The sequence below is a fragment of the Ovis canadensis genome, chromosome 2 (genome assembly GCF_042477335.2).
Source record: "Ovis canadensis isolate MfBH-ARS-UI-01 breed Bighorn chromosome 2, ARS-UI_OviCan_v2, whole genome shotgun sequence".
In the NCBI taxonomy this organism is placed as follows: domain Eukaryota; kingdom Metazoa; phylum Chordata; class Mammalia; order Artiodactyla; family Bovidae; genus Ovis; species Ovis canadensis.
In genome coordinates this window covers 238,100,598-238,125,573 of record NC_091246.1, presented here as the reverse complement: position 1 = coordinate 238,125,573, position 24,976 = coordinate 238,100,598, and the positions used below count along the sequence as shown (strand labels likewise).

General features: G+C 40.3%; 1 protein-coding gene across 2 annotated transcripts in view; it reads right to left on the bottom strand.

Annotated features, from left to right (window-relative positions):
• The window catches only part of CAB39 (calcium binding protein 39), a 94,846-nt gene that overhangs the window by 31,134 nt on the left and 38,736 nt on the right, over nt 1–24,976 (bottom strand). For both annotated transcript variants that reach the window (XM_069578612.1, XM_069578611.1), the window contains exon 2: nt 21,137–21,292. In XM_069578612.1, the coding sequence (XP_069434713.1) occupies nt 21,137–21,250 (114 nt within the window). In that variant the 5' untranslated portion in view covers nt 21,251–21,292. The remainder of the gene's footprint in view (nt 1–21,136; nt 21,293–24,976) is intronic.

Here is a 24,976-nt window from a genome sequence, read left to right as displayed (position 1 = left end):
GACTTGACAAAAATGATGCAAGTCAAAAGACAGCGGAGGAGCGTCATCAAAGGTACCAAACTGTCATGCAGAATTCTATACCTAGTAAAAATATTACTCAAAAATGATGGTGAAATGAGGTTTTGAGACATAGAAAAGCTGACAGGTTTTGTCACCAGCAGTCCTGCATTATAGGAAGTGTTGGAGACTCAAGATGAGAATCTGTGTATACAGAAAAGAATGAAGAGCACCGGAAATAGAGACGTGGATAGATTTAAAGATCTTTCCATTGTTAAAAAAAAGTCTTTAAAAGATAACTTAAAAAATTATGCTTAAAGTATCATTTGTTTAAAGTATAAACAATTGTATTCTGGGTTTATGACATATGTAAGGGCCTTCCCTGGTGGCCCAGGCAGCAAAGAATCTCCCTGCAATGCAGAGGACCTGGGTCCGATGCCTGGGTCAGGAAGTTCCCCTAAGAAAGGGAATAGCTACCCCAATATTCTTGCCTGGAGAATGCCATGGACAGAGGAGTCTGGTGGGCTATAGTCCACGGGGTCACAAACAGTTGGACATGACTGAGTGACTAACACAACACAATTGTATTCTGGGGTTATGATATACATACAGAACAAGATATGTGTTAACAGCAGCTCAAAGAGGTACATGAAGCAGTATAGTATTTCCTGAAGACAAACCACAAGTTAAAAAAGCACACACTTAAGTCCTAAAAAAGACACCCAAAAAAACACACACAGTGAAGAAAACCAAAACTGTCATAGCTAATAAGCCAACAAAGTAGAATATTCAAGTTATGTGGAAAAACATAAAGGCTATAAAAAAGCTAAATAAACAAATATTTATGACCAGAAATATATTTTAGGGAGATTACTTAGTACAGATTCAGAGGGCACCAGCACTTCATGGTACCTAAAGAATCATCTGTGTCCATGATACTCCCTTTTACAACTTTCTAATCTTACCCAATGATCACACTGCTTCACCTTAAGTATTTCCAGTGTCTAGAAATGCAGTAATAGTAGACTTTAGAAACAGAAAACTGTTAGAAAATTTTATAGTTGAGACAAACACTGCCTCACTATAGTGTCTGCTGGTCTTGGGTCTGCAAGGCAGATATAGTAGTACCTGAATGTCTCTTCCACATGAAGACTACTCACTGAGAACAGCTTGCCTGTCTCTCCTAAATAGAGAATCTCCAGAAAAACCTCTTCTCAACTTAACTATCCTTCTCAGAAAGGTAGGACTAATGCTCCAACTCTATCCTGATGGAATGATGGAGAAGACACCAGACCACCACTTCCCTGCAAATGTAAAGTAGCTCAGGGCTCCTTTAAGGAGTTTTGCAATTATTCATTCAAAGCTGGTTCTTTGAATAATACTGCAATGATAGCTTTAACTCTTCTCACTATTTAATTTCATTAACAGCCCATCAGTCAAACAATACTGTGTTCCAGACTGTGAAGGACATCCAAAATGTCAGCTATTGTTCTCATATTTGTACCACCTGAAAATCTGATAGGTAGGCGTGCCTCCCAAGGCCTTATCATTAACCAAAATGCTGAAATGGAAGTAACTGAATGGAGACTCACAGTAGGCCTTTGAATTATCACGCTCCTTTCAGTAATGATCTACTAGTCATCTCTGGGCTTCCCTTGTGGCTCAGCTGGTAAAAGAATCTGCCTGCAATGCAGGAGACCTGGGTTCGATCCCTGGGTTGGGAAGATCCTCTGGAGAAGGAAATGGCAACCCACTCCAGTATTCTGGCCTGGAGAATCCCATGGACTGTGTAGTCCAAGGGGTCACAAAGAGTGGGACACGACTGAGCGACTTTGACTTCACTTCAGTCATCTCTGGGCATGGCTGCTCAGCCACTAAACATATATATTTATTTCCAAATCATATTCAAAAGGCTTTTTATTAAATACTTTGATAAAATAAGAATATACTTTTCCTCCACATTTCCTGAATATAAGGAAATAAAGTTAATTTGGCACTATCTCTTTACTTAACTCTGTGCTGATTTTTACTGACTACTCTACTGCTTTCTTTTCTAAATGCTGTATCTTCCTAATAATCCCATTATGAATCCTTATTCAGTATCAACATTAACCAGATCTTTACATTTTCCAGTCTGCTGTTACTACCCTATCCTGCTAATAATGTCTTAGATTTCTGACACCAGTTTGTCGTTATCCTATACATAAATTTTAAGTAACTAGAACATACTTTTCCTGGGCCAGGAGATAAAAATCATTTCTCAACAGTAAATGTTCTCTTATAATTTAATTACATGTGTTGCCTTTTCAATTCCACTTCCTTAATCTTTATTCTTAAGATGATTCTCTTTGACAGGGAATAATCTGACATTTAGTAGATTTTTCGAGTATATTATCTGCTGAATTTATTGACTGACTCTAAGGAGGACTTCCCTGGTGGCTCAGACAATAAAGCGTCTGCCTGCAATGCGGGAGACCCAGGTTTGATCCCTGGGTAGGGAAGATCCTCTGGAGAAGGAAATGGCAGCCCACTCCAGCACTCTTGCCTGGAAAATCCCACGGACAGAGGAGCCTGGTAGGCTACAGTCCATGGGGTCGCAAAGAGTCGGACATGACTGAGCAAAGAAACAAGGAGTACAGCTTAGCCTTCTCTGCTTCTCTGACTAGATCAAAGCTTTGAGGCTCTTAATAACCTTCGTATGTCTCAGTTTATATTTTGCTTTGAAACCATGATATGATTTTAAATCTGAATTCAGACTGTACTCTCTGCTTTCTGATAGCAAAAATGAAGTATTCACTAAGGTGGGGGAAGGGGGAGTGAACAGTTAAAGGTATGGGGTTTCTTTTTGAGGTGATGAAATTTCTAAAATTGACTGTGGTTGTTTGCAGTTACATATTACCTGTGATAAACTAAGAACTACTGAACTGTATACTTTAGATGGGTGAACTGTGTGATATGCAAGTTCTATCTGAACAAAGCTGTTTTTAAAAAACACAAGAGAAAGGCAAGGTAACAGATGCTTCTATGATGAAACTCCCTTGGATTCACACATAAAGTCTGCTTCTTCCCTTTCAGCAGACGACACCATCACCTAATCACGAGAGGGAGGAAAACACCATCCAATTCTCTCCTCTGCTAACCATTATACTCATCTACCTATACTAACCTTCCTGGCTTCTGAATTCCACTCACCTCCTCCCTTCTCGGGATCTCATCCATCCTGTCTGTTATCGGCTCATATAGTCAACTCCCCTCTTACTTGATTCTCCCAAACTCAACTTTAAATATGATCTAGATTCCCATTAACAAAATTAAAGACGCTCTCCTTTGACCCCATAAGCCCCACCCACCAGCTACTGCCCACCCATAATTAAATCTCTCAAAACGTCTCCTTTTGTCTGTTATAGTCCGCATCTCTTCCTCTCTGTCCTATTCACTCTTCAGTCCAAGCCCGCATGGCTTCTGCAGCTAGTACTTCACAGCTTTAGACAGCCACCAAGGACCTGCCTGCCATTAAACACAATTTTTAGTCTTCATTACATGTGAGCTCTTGGCAGCGTTGGAAGCTGTTGATTACACCCTTCTTTTAAAACTGCTTCTCCCTGTACTCTGTGACTTACCAACACCCTCTTTTTTTGTCTTCCTGTCTCCCAGATTGCTCTATCTCCTTTCTGGCTCATCCTTCTTGAGTGGGTCATTTAAATACTGGGACTATCTCCAAGCAAAGTACAAGGCCCCCTTCTTCTCATTCTATCATCTCTGCGAAAGTGACCTCATCCACACCCACAACTTTAATTACACCTAAATGCAATGCCTCAGATTCCTATCTCTAATTTTGTTCTCTGCCTAGCATATTAAGCAGTTTACTCAGTGTCTACTACTCAAAGTGTCTCTACCTGGATGTCTCAAAAGTGCCTCAGATCTAACTCATCTAGAGCAGAACTCGCAGTCTTGCCCCAAAGCCTGGTGTTCTTCCCTTGTTCCCTATTTCAGGGAAGGAGATCCCACTAATGATGTTCTTATAGCATGTGAGAAATTTAAGACTCATCCTCGACTTTTCCCTCTTCAGCACCCTGCCTCAACATCGCATTTATCACAGAATCTCTAAAATCCATCCATTTAGACCCCACATCACCACCCAAGTTGGAGTCCCCATAACTCCTGTCTGGACTACTAAGCAGCCTACCAACTTGAATTCCCTACAGTCTGTTCACATCACAACCAGGATGATCTTTTCACAACACAAACTGATGACAATTTCTCACTAAATCTTACAATACTTCGTCTTAAAATGCTTAAATCTCTGTGCTTAAAACACTTCAATTACCTATCGCTCTTAGGGTGCAGAAAATCCCCTTTTGACGTGGCCCATAAAACCCTGCATGGTGGGCGTGTCCTCTCTGACCTGACCCTGCGCTGCAATTCCTCCCCACTATCCACACACCAAAGCACTGGTCACACTGGGCCCCTTTTGGGCCCCTGTGCACATGGCTTCCTGAGCCCACAATGTTCTCTGTGCCCACATGGCGGCCCCCCCACAGGCCAACTCCCACTCCCTTCACGGCTTGGCTCTGGTCAGCGCCTCAGAGAAGTCTTTCTGAGGCAACTCTGTCCTCCTGCCTCTTCTTCAGAGTCTCTCACAGCTGCAAGCAACCCTGCTCTCCCCTGTGATTTCCAGCTCAGGTCCGCTTCCTCCTGCCCCATCAGAAGCCCCATGCTTGCAAAGGCTCCATACACACCTGACTGAACATGAGCGCACGTGACTGCTGGATGTAACATGCAGACAGACACTGGATGTAGGGAAAGGTGCTGTTCTTACACCACAAAGATCAAGGAAGAGAAGTGCAGACACAGGGACCTGAAGGAAGGACGCTCTGCAGCATCTCACCAAGAAAAGTGAAGGGAACCTAGCCGGCAGTGACAGTGGTGAGCGAGGAACCCAGCTCCCTGTTTCCTCCAAGTAGTCTGGGAGAATACACACTAGGCTGAGTGCCGCCTGCCTAGGGGGAAGGTAAGAATACTCTCACTTTGCACCTGCTGTATTTCAGATATGTTTGAATGCTTTACAATTCATATTTTAATTTTTAAAGAGCAAAATAACAAAGAGAATGAGAGAAACAGATCGAAGTATTCACTATATTTGTAACAACTGCCTTATCTTATTTCTGCTTCTGTTTCTCTTTTTCATTCCTCCCCACAGGACAACCCTCCCTAAATTTTTTTTTTTTAATTTTTATTTTTACTTTATTTTACTTTACAATACTGTATTGGTTTTGCCATACATTGACATGAATCCACCACGGGTGTACATACCCCTCCCTAAATTTTTACGATTTCTAACAAATAACTAAGTATACAGCTTGACATATGTAAACAGGTCTACCAATCACACCTTGAAAAACTGCCAAATAAAAAGCTGAAGACTAGAACAGGGCCTGACACATAAAAGGCTGACTCACACTACTCCGAGTACAGACTGGCACTGGGGACAAGAGACTTCCGCAGCTGAGCACTTCCGTGGCTAGTCACCGTCCACATGGGGTGATCAGCAGCATGGCAGAAAACAAAGGCTAAGAACCATCAACTTCTAATGTTTTAGTTTTTTGGCCTCACTCCCAACCAGCAATCAAACCTGTGCCCTCAGCAGGGAAAGCATTGAGTCCTGACCACTGGACCACCAGGGAATTCCCTAAAATTCATCAACTTTACTGTTTATTAACAGGCCTGATATATGAGAATAATCAAGTTCATATCTCAATTAATGACTTCTAATTTTATGCATATTTCAACCATTTGTGTAATTTCTGTTCCCCACTACATAGATAAATTACAAGTTGATTTTTTGAAAAAAGCTTAAAAAAGAAATAAAAATGACCATATATTAAACTAAACATGATCTGAAAAGCTTATGAAGTGTTTCACCAGAAAAGGCGATGCAGCAAGAATTTACTGAATGAAGATGCCACGTACAGAATAAATAAACTTAGCTGTTCTCGTTTAGATTTCACTTGGTTCCCTTCATCAGCGCTCACATTAGGGACCCTGCCCAGTGCCCGCTATCTGGCCAGCCTGCATTCTGCCACATGTTCTCTGCCTCTGACCACATCCGCCTTATCTGCCACCTCCCAGCTTGTCCCCTCACACCTACTAAGTAAGCTATTCACACTTACAGCTCCTCACAACTGTACCCTTGTCAAGCTGCTGAGGTCACCACGACACCTCATCTCCTGGGCTCCTTCATGGTCATGTTATACCTGTCCTGCTGCGCGTGCAAGTTTCGGGGCTGCTCGCGCTCACAGTTCCAGTTCTCTTGCTTCCCTACACAACATCGGATGTTCTTTACTGAAAACTTTCTCTGCTTTAGCCGCAGGGTAGAGAAGGTGATGGAATCTGTATACACCTGGTTCATGAAAATTCATGCTGTTCAACTACCTTCATTCAGCCAGAAACATTCCTTCAAACTGGATGGATTTCTCAACTGGCCACTCCCAGCAACAAATATTCCAAAACTGTTCCACTTTCCTCCAGAGACCTTAGCTCTCTTTCTCTGGTCCATATCTGAACAGCTAGCTTCACTTCCCCCATACTGAGACAAGATTTGAAAACATCTTTGACTCCCTCAATCCACCCTGATTTGTTTCTGCCATTCTCTGTCTCAACCCTGGAGATACACCAGAATCATTTGGGGGACTTTTAAACAAAGATGCTCACTCCCCTAAGAGACTTCCTAGTAACAGAAACAGTCTTTTTACATGGAGATGCCCTTTAACCATGTGATCACCTGTGAACAGCACTGAGACTACTGACCTCGTGTGCCTCCTCAAAGGACACACTGGAAAGCGCACGACATCACTTCTGGTTTTTTCTTGCCAAAAAAGGCATCACCTACATTGACTCATGAGGAATATCAGCCAAACCCAAATTAAGTGACAGTCTACAAAATAACTGGCCAGTATTTTTCAAAAGTGCCAAGGTCATAAAAGTCAAAGGCTGAGAAACTCTTCCTGATTAAAGGAGACTAAGGAGATGTTACAGCTAAATGAAATGTGGATCCTGAATGGGATCCTGGCCCAGAAAAAAACACATCAGCAGGACAACAGTGGAAATGTGAAAAAGGTCTGTGGATTAGTTAGTAGTAGTAGTACAGCATATCAGTGTTAGCTTCCTGATTTGACCATTGTACTGCGGCTACATAAAATGTTAACATTTGGGGAAGGGTACTCTTTTGCAGTACTCGTTTTATCAGTTTTAAAATTTAAACAATCTGGTTATTTTGCTTTTACTTCACAGGTTAGAGGCAGCCCTCCTACCCAGTTCTTAGTATGGATGCCAGAGAAAAGGCCCCTACACAGCAAGGCTGGCTTTGCCTCAAGGGCCCCCGTCCCGCCCCGCCACAACTCTGTCAGTCCTCTGGCCTCATGCAAGGCTGCAGGGCCAGATGGCTGCTGGGACCACTCCTTTTCTTAAGGCGTCAAATCCCCAGCAAAGGTCCTCCCAGTTCTCCTCTACTCTTGCCCTCTTGCCCTGGAGGCTCTGTCTCTGCTCGAGCGGCCTGGATGCCACACTACTCCTCTGCCCTCCAGAGCCTGTCCCAACTCCTGCCATTCTCTCCTGCTGCAGCAGTTGCCACCTTGTCTCCCCGCCACCTTGTACTGCTCTAGCCTCTCCTCCACACCTCTCATTTCCCTAACACTCAAGGGCTTCAGAAAGGGCCTGCTTACCCTCCTCCCTCCACCATGTATGAGACAGTGACTGACACACAGTCTGCCTTCCATGGTTTTGTTAACACTGAACTAACCGGCTGGGACATTTTGTCAGTAAAATGTGGTGGTCTGAGACACAGATGCCATACTTATGTGGCCAGTGAGCCTCAGAGTATTATCAATATGCTTCATGGGTATAGACTACTAACAGTGGCCAACTGCTTTATAAATAACCTGGTCATGAAGAAAAACATGTGAGAGAACTGCCCTCCACCCCTACTCCCATGATAAGCCCACTCACTTGACTGGAAAATGTGGACTGTGCCTCACTCACTCGCTGCTGACTTGTCTAGGTGAGAGAGACAGAACTTTAAGTTCCTGGTTGTTTCCCTGCAGCTTCAGAGAAGTGGTTTACTCTGTGTGATTCTACTAAGCAGCCATATAGCGGGAGTTTGGGGACACCTCTGTTGAGCAGAGTCACAGAGGAAAAGGTCTAAGGCTTGGCGGAGCTTCTCAGAGGCAAGGCCTGGGTAGGGTGGGTTGGGGGCAGGCAGATTAAGCCCATGCCACGAAGCTTCATTGACTCCCACAAATAACCAGTTGGAGACAACTTTATTTCTAATCAGTATCTTAAAAAATATTTTTACATCAAACAACGTAAGGTACAGGATCTACTTAAATAGCAACCAATACTCTAAAGTTCATACCAACTATTCACCTCACTAGTGACAGTATCAGAACCATACTTCTTTACCTACCAGGGTGAAGAGACAAGTAAATACTTCAAATTTTTAAGGGTTGTGCCCATAATAACTCCCCCAATTAGAACTAAGGCTGTGAGACTTCCCTGCTGTCTGCTTTCTCGTTAAAAAATACAAAGAGGTGGGAAAAAAGCAACTAGCAAGCCTAACATTAGTGGCCAAGTTCAAGACTTCCAAAACTTCAGGGGTCATATTAAATCTCTTCCCCTGAACCCCATGTTCCCACACTACCCATCCCTGTACCATTTTACCATCATCAGTGGCAACCACTCAGATGCAAAGCTGTGATGCAAGAAACATTTTCACATCAGAGGTATTCCTCACTCTCCCACTAGGGCTTGCAGACCACGTCCCTGCAGTGCTCACAGTCCTTACCACGCACACCTCTTCTGGTCCCAACAAAGCCCAACTACTCAGAAGGCTCCAAAGTGGCCTCATGGTAGGAGGTGAAAGGTGACAAGGTGTCTACTCACAGATGGAGGTACAGGGTTTACCTGGTGGAGCACAAGACTGGGTATGCTCTCCCCTTTGCCCCAAGTTTTAACAGATAAAAGTTACTTGTTAAGCCTAACTTACTAATTCATACCACACTTAAGCACAGCAAGAGTAAAATGTTGAAGTACAGATATAGCTAATTCAGAAATTAAAAGACAAGAAGATATTCTTGACAAATAGATATCTTAGAGAAGATATACTACTTTATAATATAAGCGAATATAATAATATTAGCTTAAAATGATAAACTGCAAAGAACTGACTCATTTGAAAAGACCGTGATACTGGGAAAGACTGAAGGCAGGAGGAGAAGGGGACGACAGAGGATGAGATGGCTGGATGGCATCACTGACTCAATGAACATGGGTTCGAGTAAATTCTGGGAGTTGGTGATGGCAGTGCCTGGCGTGCTGCAGTCCATGGGGTCACAAAGAGTCAGACACGACTGAGCGACTGGACTGAATTGAAAATGGTAAAATATTTCCCTCTCCTATCAGAAACAAAGACTTCTGGAAGATACATTGGTAGTAGAAAAATAAATTGGTACAACTTTATTGGAGGGCAATTTAGTAAAATATAACAAAAAACCAAAAAGCTCTAAAAGGTGCAATCCCTCTGAGTCACCCATTATACATCTAAGGAATTTACCCTGGGGAAACAGATAATTACACAGAAATGTAAGTACAAGCAGGGTCATTTACCACAGTGAAAAGATCAGAAGTAAAAGTTATCTCTGGGAATTCCCTGGAGGCCCAGGGGTAGGATTCTGTACTTCCCTGCAGGGCACATGAGTTCTATCAGGGAACTTAGATCCCATGTAAGCTGCAAGACACAGTTAAAAAAAAAAAAAAAAACCAACCTGAATGGAACTAAATAATGATGTACCCATAAAATGGAAGATTATGGCAAGCTTTGAAAACAATTAAGTAGATCTATATTGAAATGCAAAGATTTAAAATTAACAAACCAGGACCTAAAATAACATGACCTCGGGTTGAGTAACTTACCTGCCCCAGAAAGAGAGAGACTGCGAATATGAATGAGAATCCTAGAGGCTGTCCCACTACATTAACAGTGGTCACTGCATGCAGGAGTGGACTGGGGATGAGCTTTAGTTTCCCTTTTATGCTCTGCTGAACTTCCCTAATTTTTGGAATGAACACATACTGCTGTTGCTACTGCTAAGTCGATTTAGTCGTGTCCGACTCTGTGCGATCCCATAGACGGCAGCCCACCAGGCTCCCCCGTCCCTGGGATTCTCCAGCCATAGAACACTGGAGTGGGTTGCCGCTTCCTTCTCCAAATGCATGAAAGTGAAAAGTGAGAGTGAAGTCGCTCAGTCGTCTCAGACTCTTCTCGACCCCGTGGACTGCAGCCTACCACGCTCCTCCATCCATGGGATTTTCCAGGCAAGAGTCCTGGAGTGGGCTGCCAGTGCCTTCTCCAAGTATCTTTATACTGAACTGTATTATTCGACATGTCTATTTCCTCTGTGTGTGTGTTAGTCACTCAGTCGTGTCCGACTCTTTCTGACCCTGTGGACTATAGCCCGCCAGGCTCCTGTCCTTGGAATTCTCCAGGCAAGAATACTACAGTGGGTGCCATTCCCTTCTCCAGGGCATCTTCCTGACCCAGGGATCAAACCCAGGTCTCCTGCATTGCAGGTAGACTCTTTACCATCTGGGCTACCAGGGAAGCCCTTCTACTACATTATAAATTCCTTAAGAACAAAGACAAAATTTTATACATGTGCCCATCTGTCTGCCCTATATGGAAGGGCACTAAAATGTCTATGGATTCAATCCAGTTGGGAATCCTTTGCAAAAGGTGACAATGACGCGATGACAGTAATTACTTCTATTATCATCTTTTGAAAGCAAACAACAAAAGAAAAACCTGTCCTGACAATTACTGTGCGTATGAAACTCCACAGAAGGTAACAAATCAGATGAGAACTGTTATTTATAAAATCGTCTTTTTAGAAAAAATTTTGAAGTGATTAAGCAGAATTTTTCATTCTTCTGTTCACTACTGGTTTATATAATCAAGTTTATTCTAATTTACATGCAACTAATTTTTATTATTGAGAAATTCCTAAAAAAACACAGATTTTTTTTGAGGTGGAGGGGGCTCATATCATTTATTATTTTGTATTATACATTTTTGAGTTTCTTTATACCCACTCTTATGCAAAAGAACAATTTTAAACAAAAATCCTCTAAATATCTCCAGCCTATATTTATTGCCTCAAATATCAATTCATTCTCAAAAAGTGATTTATTAGATGACCTCATTTAAAAAAGGAAGTTCTTAAAGTAAATTAAGATAAAAGATGTAAGATGGAATCTAGAAGTAAACTGAGGAACATTGCTGGCACTAAATACTCAAAAATAAAACCCATTTTATTATCATATTAATTTCTAAATTAAAAAATCCTCTCTCTATATATGTGTCTGTCTATTAAAGAAAATATCTGAGTATACTAAACTAAAAAATCATGGGCTAAGAAAAGCCTATTAATAACCTTCTGGTGTCAAAGATTACTCTAAACAAGTTTAGTAACCATGAGTCACTGTTAAATGGCTATGCTATGAAAAGACTGCTCCCTTCCCCCCTCTTAAATATGCCAGCAAACTTAGTCCTCTCATGAAATGAGTGAATATAGCTATTCAATCCTGTGAACACATGCATTCACAGTGATGAAGAGAACCAAGTATGAGCTGAGCAAGGCAGCTATACCTTCTTTATATAGCATGCAGTGGCAAAGAGTGTGTAAACAGTCATTATGTATACCAGATCTCTGTGGCTGTGAGCAATGAGAGAACAAATTCCATTCCAAACGACTCCCATGCTCCAGTTACCTAAAAATAAAGATGGTAAGATAAACCACTTTTTTCTAAAGGTATAAGGAAAGTAGTTTTCAAATTCTCTTTAAAAGGTATGACACAGTTCCTAAGGGAGTAATCTATTTCTATTACAGACAATTCTTAATATGGCCAACTGTGTACCATACAGAATAAGGAAAAATATCAACATGCAATTAAAAAAGAAACACTCAAATGTTGTATTTATCATTTTGTTTATAAGATCACAAGAAATGAATGAGAAAATGCCCACGGATATCAAGAACAAAGGAGATAAAGTTAAAATTTTACCACAGGTTTAGCAGAGCTAGGAGTGAATACCACCTCTGATTTTACTATAATGAATGTCCTTGGAAACAAGCTTTCTTCACGTGGATCATGAGAATAATAACTATTTTACCTTGAAATAAGATGGATACTATTTTACCTCGAAATAAGATGCGGGCCTATTTTCTATAAAGGCATTTTGCAAAGTAACGGTGTTATATCACCACACCAACACAAACCCTGAGACAGGAAACCTGCTATGTCCCGTGGAAGCTAACTTCCACTTATTTTCCCGAATATCAAGATGAAACTGGACTCCCTGTTTCATCTCCACTCACAGGTCTTAAGTCTATCTTCTGTCAGTCTGGAAGCTTCTCTAACATAAAATGAGCCCCTAAGAACATTTTACTAAGAGCACTAGGGCTCAAATTTGATTCTCTCTCTACATCTCCAATTCCTTCAACTGTTTCTCATGGCAGGACTCTGAATTTCGGTGCTAACCTGGTCACTCCCCTCTCAACACTTGAGCTTCTCTACAAACTCAGTATGGACTTGTCTACACAGAGCAGAAGATGGTCACTCTGAGGCTGCTGTTTCTCTACCATTGCGACCTAGGCTTTCAACAGTCTCTCTGGATGCTTTATTACATGGTCTATTCCTTCTTAGGAATAGAGCCATCTATGGTTCTAAGTCACCTATACCTCAGCTGCTACATGGAGAGTCCTTTTCCCTTCTAATTGAGTTACATTTAACATACAACAAAACATACATATTTAAAGTGTCCATATTTATACAGTCCATGGAATTCTCTAGGCCAGAATACGGAGTGGGTAGCCTTTCCCTTCTCCAGGGGATCTTCCCAACCTAAGGATTGAACCCAGTCTCCCTCACTGCAGGCAGTGTCTTTGCCAGCTGAGCCACAAGGGAAGCCCTATTTAAAGTGTACAAGCTGATAACTCTGGACTTAGGCACACAGCTCTAAGACAAGTGAACATATCCATGACTACCATGATCTTGCTATAATCCCCTCATTCCACCACCCCCACTCTAACCGGCCCACCACTCATCTACCTTCTGTCACTGCGGCTATTCACAGTTCTGTAATATACACAAAACCACACATTATGTATTCTTTATAACCTGGCTTCCTTCACTTAACACGTTATTTTCAGATTCATTCATGCTGCTATATACAGCAAGAGTTTGTTCCTTTTTATTGCTGACTAGTATTCCATTCTATGGATGTGTCACAACCGGTTTATTCACACACTTGGGCTACTTCCTGGTTTGGACTCTTCCAAATAAAGTTGCTATGAACATTTATGTTGAGTCTTTGTATGGACATATGTTTCTTGCTCTCTTGGGTAAATATGTGGGAGTGAAATGGCTAGATTTAAGTTCAGCTTTTCCAGAAACTGACAAACTGTTTCCAAAGTAGCTATATTATCTTATATTCCTACCAGCAGTTTTAATTGCTCACCATAACCACTAACATTTGATAGAGCTGGTATTTTCAATACCTGCCATCGTGATAGGTGTGTAATGGTTATCTCATCATAGCTTTACTTTGCAATTTCCTATGATGAACATCTTTGCAAGTGTTTATCTGAAATCTGTGTATCATCTTTGGTGAAGTGTATACGGAATTCTTTTTGTTTTGTTTTCTTATAAAGTTTTGAGAGTTCCTTAAGTATTCTTGATGTAATCTTTCATCAAATATATGCTTTGCAAAGATTTTCTCAGTCTGTGGTTTGTCTTTTCATTCTTTTAACAGTGTCTTTAGAAGACTTGATGGTTCTAGTGCTGATGAATTACGATTTATTATTTTCTTCTTTTATAGAGTATGCTTCTGGTATCACATCTAAGAATTCTTTGCCTATCCCAAGGTTATAAACATTTTTCTCCTGTTTCCCAGGTGCTTTAAAATTTCACGTTTTACATTCAGTTGTGTGATCCGTTTTGAATTAATTTTTGTATATGACATGAGGCATGGGTCCAACATATCTTTTGCACATGTGGCTATCAGGTTGTTTCAGCACCAATTATTAAAACTACTATCCTTGCTCCACTGAACTGCATTTTCATCTTTGGCAAAAAATTTCCATTCACATGTAGGTTTTATTTCTGGATTCTCTCTTCTGTCCCACTGATCTATTGGTGTGCCTAACAGACTTCTTTTATCAATCACTGAGACTGGAGTATCAAAATTTCCAATTTTAATTGTGGATTTAACTGTTTCACTTCATAGTTTTATGAGTTTTTGCTTTGTTTTAAAGCTGTTATTAGGTGCATAAACATTTAAGGTTGTAATATCCCTTGGATTAACTGACCCCTATTTTATCATGAAATAACTATCCCTGATACTATTTTCTCGGAAATCTATTTTTGTCTGATATTAATAAAGCTATTTCAGTCTTCTTTTGACAAGTGCTAACATGATCTATCTTTCTCCTTCCTTTCACTTGTCTTCAAAGCGCATTTCTTGTAGGCACATACAGTCAGGACTTTTCCTCTTTCTAACCGCTTTTGAAACCTGAAGTATAGCTAGTTCATAACAGTGTGCTAGTTTCAGGTGCACAGCAAAGCGATTTCAGTTGCATATGTAACATTCTTTTCCAGATTCTCTTCCATTTTAGGCTATTATGAGATACTGAATATGGTTTCCTGCGCTGTACAGGTCTTTGTTGTTTATCTATTTTATATATAGTAATGTGTATGTTAATCCCAAACTCCCAATTTATCCCTGCTATACTTTCTGGAGACCACCAGTTTGTTTTCTACGTCTGTGAGTCTATTCCTATTTTGTAAATTAGTTCACTTATATCATTTTTTAAAAATTCCACATGGAAGTGGTATCATATGGTATTTGTCTTTCTCTTTCTGACATACTTCCCTTAATATGATAATCTCTAAATTTATTCGTTAGGACTTTCATATCCAACCTGACAAGCACTGCCTTTTAACTGGAGTATTCAGACATTTATACTAAATGTGATTATTAATACAGCACATTTGAGTCTAGTATCTTGGTATTTGTTTTCCATTTGTTCTACCTACTCTATACTGCTGTTCTTTCCTCTTTTTCTGCCTTCTTTTGGTTTAATCAAATACTTTCAGTGATTATATTTTATTTTCTCCTTTGGTATCCCATCTGCTTTTTCAGACCCTGATACAGAGTGATACTTGTATCTGTGCTGCACTTTATCAGTTACAATCATATCCTTCCTCCTGCCCCCCTTCTCCAGCTAATTAACCCTTCTTTGGTGCCTGATTTAGTTACCTACAGAGTCTTCTATTCTTCTCCAATTTCTGTCATTCACAAGCTCTGTTAATTAAGCCCTTCTTCAGTGATAATAAATGTTATCAAAAGTTTCGAGTTGGGGACAGTATTCTGCAACAGGTCACCAAAAACCTGCCTAGGTGCTTGGTTATCCATTAATTAGATCCACTGGGTATAATTATTCATCCAATCATGAAAAGTGTCCATTGAGCATACTGAACTACACAGGAAGATAATTAATAAACACAAAACAATATGGACGATACTAGGACTAACAGGGTAGACCTCTTGAGAAGGGTCATTTATCTCACTGTTTGTGTGGGTGGTAGTACTGTAAGGAATGTGATACTTGGCCACCATCATAAAATTCAGAAGATACCAGCTTGGGATACTCTTATTGGTCATAAACTCAATATACAAATTATTACAGCATCCTCAGTAATACATGTTTTATCCTATTCAGTAGACACTAAAGAGTTTAGAAGAGATACAAGCTGACAGTGTTTCATGTTAACTCTGAATTCCATTTTCAATAAATAAAAAAGTAATTATGGAGCTGTCTTTGGAAGGCTTATGTTCTAACAGAGGGAAGAACTAATTATAAAAAATCATTAAGTATATTAAAGATGTTAAGTGATACACAGAAAACAGCAAGATCGGGTAAACAGGAATGCTGGGGTCTAGTCAAGGCTATGGTTTTTCCAGTGGTCAAGTGTGGATGTGAGAGTTGGACTGTGAAGAAAGCTGTGCGCCGAAGAATTGATGCTTTTGAACTGTGGCGTTGGAGAAGACTCTTGAAGAGTCCCTTGGACTGCAAGAAGATCCAACCAGTCCATCCTAAAGGAGATCAGCCCTGGATGTTCTTTGTAAGGAATGATGTTATAGCTGAAACTCCAGGACTTTGGCCACCTCAAGTGAAGAGTTGACTCATTGGAAAAGCCTCTGATGCTGGGAGGGATTGGACGACAGAGGATGAGATGGCTGGATGGCATCACCGACTTGATGGACTTGAGTTTGAGTGAACTCCAGGAGTTGGTGATGGACAGGGAGGCCTGGCATGCTGCGATTCATGGGGTCGCGAAGAGTAGGACATGACTGAGTGACTCAACTGAACTGAGGCTGCACTTTATAAATAGAGGGTTGGGCGAAAGCAATATTTGAGCAAAGCCTTGAAGGCAACAAGGGGGCAAAACAAGCAGAGAGTTGGGGGAAGAACATTCCAGGCAAAGGGAACAGCCCAATGCAAAAGCCTCAAGGCAGGGGTGGACAGGAATGCAGGAGGAAAGGCAAGCCGACGCTGGGGGGAATACTAGGAGAAGAGACGGGCCTGACTGACCTGGACAAGGATGGGCATTTATTTTTAGTTAAAAACACCAAACAGGAAATATTTTAAGATTTACAGGCCACACAGTCTCTGTTGCAGAGTTTTCTTTGCTTTTAAAACCAATCCTTTAGAAATGTAAGAACCATTCTTATCTCATGAGCGTTACAAAAACAGGCCTAGGCAGGATTTGACCTGTAGAACTTAGTTCAGCTCCTGTAAGGATTTTGACTTTTACTGTAAGGGAAATATTATTTGATGCATGTTTTGAAAAGAATCATTATAGTTGTGGGGGACCAGTTAGAAGAACACTGCAGCAATGCAGAGCAAAGATAACAGCTTAGGCCAGAGTGGGAACCAGGAAAATGGGGTGAAGGAGTCATTAGATTCTGGCTTTTTAACACTCCCCGCCCCAATTAAGTGGATGAACTTGCTCATGAATTGGATTTGGGAAGTATGAAAGGAGTCATGGATGACTCAAGTCTTTTGGCCTGAACAACTAGAAGGATGGTGTCTCACTACTCATGATCGGGATGTATGAAATGTGTGCTTTGCTTCAAAACAAAGTAGAATTCATATTCCTTAAATTCCAGCACAACTTTACAGCTCTTTATTCTTCCAGAACTTCGTAATCATTTTTTGTCAAGGTACAAAAAGATCCTGCTGTGATGTGAATGGAATTGCTTTAAGCTTATTCTGTCCAATGACATGGACAGGTTCTGCATACCTCCTGATAAAAGTATTCCCAGATCCCTATTTATTTGTTGTTACTACAAATAAAATACTTTTTAAAAAATTATAATTTCTAGATCATTTTGATTGATATTTAGGGAAGCTATGGATTTTGTATTTAGCTGCCCTAGTGAACTCTCATATTCACATTGATTCCTCTGTGCTTTGTAAAGATATACAAATATGTCAACACTGTAATTTCCCTTCTTTATTTGAAATAGATGTATTTTTCATTTCTAAACCATTTCTTTATGCATTGCCTAGAATTTTCAGAACAATGCTAGATAACAAATCATACAAAGCATCCTAACCTTCAAGTTTTCAGTTTTAAATATGATATCAAAGTAGTTTTTCAGGGTGTTCAATTTAGTGATAATATTTTATCTTTCCATTGTTTTCAGGTCTCACTTCCCTTTTCACCACTTGTATTAGCAATGTCTCCTGAATCTTGACAAGAAAGTGAAACCACAAAGTTCAGGGTCTTCCTCTCTATTCCTAATCTATTCCAGAATAAGTAATTTGTATCAACCAGTCTTCAAAGTTGTCCCCTTTCTTTGAAGCAAAACTTATTTTTCAAAAGTTCAACTAATTCTCTTTGCTTTGTTTATCCTAATAGCAGGAGGTCTATTCTTCCTTAGGTTTAGATCAGGATTTCTCAACCTCTATGTTACCAAAAACGGTTCCCTGAGACCCTTTCAAGGGGTCAATAAGGTCAAAACTGTTTTCTTATCAATGTAAATACATAATTTGCCCTTTTCGACCACAACCATTTGCAATGATGGTGCTGACCTCTTGCCAGAGTTACAACAGCTATCACTGTAGTTTTTCCATCCTCACGCACTCAGTTTAAAAAACTGTTTCACTTAAGAGTAGTATGAGGAAGCAGAAAAATAATTCATTAAATTTTGACCTGCAAGCGGGAACATTTGATGTGATTGGCTTAAAGCTCAACATTCAGAAAACTAAGATCATGGCACCTGGTCCCATCACTTCATGGGAAATAGATGGGGAACCAGTGGCTGACTTTATTTTTTGGGGCTCCAAAAATCACTGCAGATGGTGACTGCAGCCATGAAATTAAAAGACTTACTCCTTGGAAGGAAAGTTATGACCAACCTAGACAGCATATTCAAAAGGAGAGACATTCCTTTCCCAACAAAGGTCCTTCTAGTCAAAGCTATGGTTTTTCCAATAGTCACGTATGGATGTAAGAGTTAGACTATAAAGAAAGCTGAGCACTGAAGAATTGATGCTTTTGAACTGTGGTGTTGGAGAAGACTCTTGAGAGTCCCTTGGACTGCAAGGAGATCCAACCAGTCCATCCTAAAAGAAATCAGTCATGGGTGTTCATTGGAAGGACTGATGTTGAAGCTGAAACTCCAATACTTTGGCCACCTGATGCAAAGAGCTGACTCATTTGAAAAGACCCTGATGCTGGGAAAGACTGAGGGCAGGAGGAGAAGGGGACGACAGAGGATGAGATGGTTGGATGGCATCACCAACTCAATGGACATGAGTTTGGGTGGACTCTGGGAGTTGGTGAGGGACAGGGAGGCCTGGTGTGCTGCAGTTCATGCAGTTGCAAGGAGTTGGACACAACTGAGAGACTGGACTGAACTGAACTGAATGGGAAGTACACACAAAGCACCTTCTGCCCCTTCCAGAAGTATGGCTGCTTGTCTTGAAGAAAAGTATTTGTATAATAATGCTTGGGCTATGTGCTGAACAAGCAGTTTTCTTCATGCAATATCACTTTTCCTTGAAAGAAAATCTGACAAATTATTCAGGCTTGTATCCTTGGCAGGTATTTTTTCAAAAATAAACAAAGTGAACCTGTCACCTTAAGAAAAACAACCAACAAATAGTATTTGTTGCCAAACTTGAATTTCGAAATTTGAATACAACACGAGGAAGTTTGACCACTTTCTAAAAGTTTTACTTTTCTGAGATCATAGTAGTATAATTTTAGAGTGTGAATTTTTGATACTGAATAATGTGTCAACATTTGGAAGATATAAGTCAATGATCCAACACTTTCTAAATGACCAATGCCTATAACAAAGTTATGTATGGAAAAAGAACCTCTTCAAAGTAGAGAGTATGAGAAGTCCATTTATACACTTTTGAGTCTATTACAACCAAGAAACTATCAACTGGTGAATGCTCATGTGGTATCAGAAACTTCAAAAATCCGAAAGGCTATTAAAATACTCCTCTTTCCCAATTATGCATCTGTATGAGGCCAGATTTTCTTTATATACTTCAACCAAAATAATATAACAGCCATTTTTAAAAGAAATTCACTTCATCATATTATTAACAGTTACCTATATATCTTACTAAGGTATACAAGAAATTGTCTACAGACTTTCTATGGAAGAAAAGCTGCATTATACCAAACTTCACTAATTGTACACTGCTTCCAATGACAGGAAGTTATATAACTAAATAGCCTATAATTACAAATCTTAATCCCATGACTGTGATATTCTTTTCTTTATAAGGATACAGGTAAACCACAGAATCTCAAACTTAAAAAGATGGTAGAAATGATGCAATTTAACTGTCAACTCAAAACAGAAAACAACTTCCTAAAATAGAAGAAAGGATGGAAAATGCTCCACTCAAGCACTCATCCAATGACTCATCAGGCGTTCAGCCCATGGGGAGACAGGTACCACGGAGGGCAAAGGCGGGCCAGAAACGACACATGGGTCAAAGAGCTCAAAGTCTAGAAAGGAAGACAAAAATATGATGCAAATAAAACCATGTTGAAGACAGCAGCAGTCTGGCTATTTCCAAAGGAGGTGGCCAAATGGTGGATATTTGTTTTAGGGGGTAAGGATAAGGTCAGGAGAGGGAGTATTCTGGAAAGCCATTTGGGAAAACCAGATGAAGAGGCTGGTTCTGAAAAACGAATGAGGGCTAAGGGAAACTGGTGTGGGGCAGTGGAACAAGACAAAGACAGTACAGCTAGCTGACTGCTCTTAACTGCTTCCATGAACAGAGAGGGGCCAAGACTGGCAGAGCACACAGAGCAAGGAAGAAGGGTTAAAGTCCACCGAGAGCCGCGCAGGCCAGGCCACAAAGGGTCTCATGCACTACGCGAGAAGGCTGAACTGAAGGGTTAAAGGAGGGGAGACATTTCAGAAAGAGCCCTTAGGAGGCTACTACTAGGGTCCATAAGGTCATGAGAATTTTTGTCAAGTAGGAATGGAAGTTGGGATCAATTCCTAAACCTCTCAGGAAGCAGTAGAGGTTCATGCTATTTCGTGAAAGTTGATGCTTCTCGGGGCGGGGGACAAACTGGGATGAAAGTCACATTTTAGACTGTGATGACTGGGTAGAAGATACTTGTCAGGGATACAGGAAACACAAAATCAGGAGAGGTATCTCCCATGGCAGACTACCAGTGGAAACACTGATTTTAGGAATCAGATAAACCACATCAACAACAAAAACCCCAAAAGTTAAAATAAAATTGGAAACCTCAAGTGAAAAACTTTTGAGAAAAAAGTTAGATATGTGTTAGATGGCAGAACAGGAGAAAACACGTGGAATTTAAATAGCACCAGCAAGCGTTACTTGAGTTGGACTATATTTTAAAAACCTTAAATAAACACAAACTGAATTTACTGCTTTTTAGAAATCAGCTCATAATTTGTCTTACATGTGCTCCTAATCCAAAGATTAAAAATATAAAGCCAAATACATACCTTTTCTGCTTTTTTGTCGGAAATGTCTTGCTTCTCCAGCACAGCCATGCTCTCCTTCAGGTTCTTCACGATGTCTGCAGGGGACTTGTGAGACTTCCCAAATGGGAACGGCATGGCGGCAGCGACAGGTGCCTCACTGCGCTCCGCCTGCTCTACCTGCGGACACAGCACAAGGAACCAGTGAGGAAAAGGAGGCAGACAGAAGACCTACTTTCTAAATCCTAATCTGAGAAGAAAACCAGGCTTGAGCAAATTATTTCACATCAGTTTCAAAACCAGTCCTAGGAAATCCATAAATATATAAGAAATGACTGTAGAATTACAGAACACTTTGTACTTTTCAAAACACCTTTTTAATCCCCTGCGCTTGTAACCCCCATCTGGAGAGGAACGTGACGGTGCTGATGCTGGTGGCCTGCTAGTGCTGCCAGGGCCCCTCCTAAGCAACGGAATCTGTAATCTATGGGATCTTTTCAAACAATTCTCCAAGGACATTATATGACTTCCATTTACAGATAAAGCTGAATGACTTAAAGAAACTGGCTCAAGGTACTAAAGGGTAAAACCAGCTCAGGCTCAGGTTGATCCAAAGTGTCCATAATCACCAGACTATACCTCCAGTTAATAGACACCTCTATCAGTTGAGGAAACTGAGGTAAAAAGTTAGTACTGGGGGCTTAGCCAAAAAACACTGGCAATAGGCCCACTCTCTAGGTCTCACCAGATGCGCTTTTTCAAGGTTTATGCTGCTTGCTGCTAAGCGTCCCTCAGGCACACCCATCCTCCTCCTCAGTCAGGCCCGAGGGCTCAGGGCTGGAGGGAACCTTGGAGAGAGCCCTGGGCACATCTTCCCAGTCAGATCTGCAAATTCTTTAAGTGATGGTTTCATGGTGTACTTTTTCTGCCTGGATATGGCTATTCTCTATGAAGGAACTCACTCGATAAATTCTGGGGACAATGAACTTCTGAAAGTTTTTAATTTTTTGTGGGAAGCAGAAGACAACGTTTCAATTACATGAGGCAAAAGGGGGGTATCAACTATTCAAAGAAGTCACCATGCATAAACACAGTTAAGAAGATAAACGATGGAAGGAATGGGAACACGTCAGAAGCTACAATTTCTCTCACTAAATAAACTAAAAGAAGTAACACCCACCCTCGCTAAACAACCTCATATAAGATACCAAAAGATTAACACTTTTGAGAAGAACCTTAAAGATCACTTAGTTCAGTGACTTTCAACCTGGGAGTTCCAAACTCCTATAGTTAACTGCCCCTGGCACCCACTGCCCGGGTAGAGGTAGGTCTCAGACACCCCAACCCTACTCTGTATTTTTTCCATCAACATAAAATCTCTCTGCCGCACAGCATCATAACACTTCCTTTGACCTTCACCTAAGATTTCACTGGAAGAAAGTGTTGGAATGTTTCTTCTCTAAAGTTTGAGATACACAGAGCTGCATGTCTGTTTACAAATAAACATTTAGGGGGAAAGAACATGCAAATGAATTCTAACAGATCATGAACAGGTATGTTATTTCTTGACGTGGTTTGATCAATCTCTATGCCCGAATCAGTCACCTACACACAGTTCGCCTCTGTCAGCTTGTAAATCTTCTTTTGATCATAGTAAAACCATATCTTCATTAATCAAAGGGAAATGCCTTCAAACACAGGTTCTCAAAATTCAAAGATGCATAGATTTACTTCTAAATATCTTTTCTACAACAAGAAGTTTGGATCAACTACAGGTGAGTTACTCCCAGATGGCTGTTACATTTCCTCTTTGATTACCTGGCAAGATGGGACCCAAATTCTGGATCACTCTTTTCCATTACTGTTTTCTTTTATTTATTTTGAAGAAGGGTAGAGGGCAATGCAGACTGCTCCTCTGTAATCAGTAAATTCACACTCACAATATATCCTATGAATATATAATCTTCCTATTTGTATTCCACAAATAATAGCAGCGATAAAACAAGTCTATGCTGGGTAAAGGCTGGGAATGTTTAATGGCTATTTTGCAGGAAATATTAGGGTGCTATGCAACAGAGATTATTTTCAGCTCCTGCTCAGTGGTGAAAGAAGTGACTTTCCAGCTACTACACATGAAATACTGGTCACAGAAGAAAACACACAGCTGCCGAAGAGAATACATATACAAACTGCTTTTGTGAGGGAAAGGGGAAGCATGCCACAATCATTTCTCTTAATTAATACACCAGGCAGACAAGATTCTGCTGAACGTATGAACTAATAAACCATACTTAGAGGAATACAGTCAGTAACAAGCGGCGGACACTCCTCAGCAGGCTTTAACCCAGTCCCAGCTCTTCAGGACATGCTTGTGTTTTCTCTCTGCCCTCCCTCCCCATCTCTCATACACACACTTTAAATATTCTTTTGATGTATTGTTTTAAAAATACAGTTAAGTATAACTATTAAGTAAAAGAATAAATAAGAACTATTTAAATAACATTACAAAATGTATAAATAAAAACTTTATCACATAGTTCTTATTTTAAAGCCTAAGTGCAATAATAAAAATCCTTTTATTTCTTTCATTTACACCTTCAAATTCACCAATTCTCATTTAATGTAACCAAGATTTGGGGGATCAAAGACAAGGAAATAGTATCCCTTAAAACTTCTGCATTAGAATTTATTTCTTATGGCTAAATTTGCTTTGTACTAAGCTTAATTATCCGTATACTACTGTATGTCACTTGTGATCCAACTTTTTAAATAATTAACTGAAAATGTAGAGAAGTTTAAAATTCGTGAATGGCTTCTAAGTCATGACTGAGCAGGCAGACAATACATGTGCCTAGAACATTGCTAAAAGGCTAAGAGAAATACATATTTATTGTGTTACTGACTTTACGATTAGTAAAAAAAAATAAAAGCAGCTACTGAGGCAGTGTTATAAGTAACATGGTGAAATGGATGTGTCATGTAAGTATTAGCATGTTCATTACAATTGTGGAGAAAGATTCCAAAACAATTGATCAAAAGAGGCTGTACCTCTAGAGAGCAGGAAAAGTGTGGAGGATTGTTATTTTTCTTACAAACCCTTTCTATAACTTTTTGTCTCCTTCAATTTGACACACATAATTCTGGTAAACACGAAACTAAATTTAAAGAAATCAATGGATATATAAAATTATCCTTAATACATAAAAAGCACTATTAATAAAACATTTCCATGGAAGGCTGAATGACAGAAAAGTAAGGCTGCCAATTTACTAACCTTACTAATCCACCAAGTCAGACAGAACCAACAGAACCAGCAGACTTTGACCATGATCTGGAGGTAAGAAAACTAACGTTTCTAAAATATGTAATAGTACACACACACAGCTAAAAGAAATACAGACGACTAAACCAGATTTCATGAATCACTTTAATTCATTTTAGCAATAAAGAACTCTCTGAAATCCACCTGAAGATTTGGAACCAAATAGAAACTGAGTTTGAGTTGGTCATGAGGCTTCAGTTTGCTTGTGCCTCTGTGGTGTATGTGTATGTGCTGTTCACTCAGTCGTGTCTGACTCTGCAACGCCGTGGACTTTAGCCCTCCAGGCTCCTCTGTCCATGGGATTCTCAAAGCAGAAATACTGAAATGGGTTGCCAGTTCCTTCTCCAGGGGATCTTTCCAACCCAGGGATCGAACCCAAGCCCCCCAAACTGCAGGCAGATTCTTTACCATCTAAGCCACCAGGGAAGCCCAGTCCTTACAAGCAACAAAGGCTAATCCCTTCACAGAACAACTCATGACCTTCCAACAATGCCCAAATGATAGCAAATGCAGCACTGAGAATCAACTCTCCAGCCCACTCT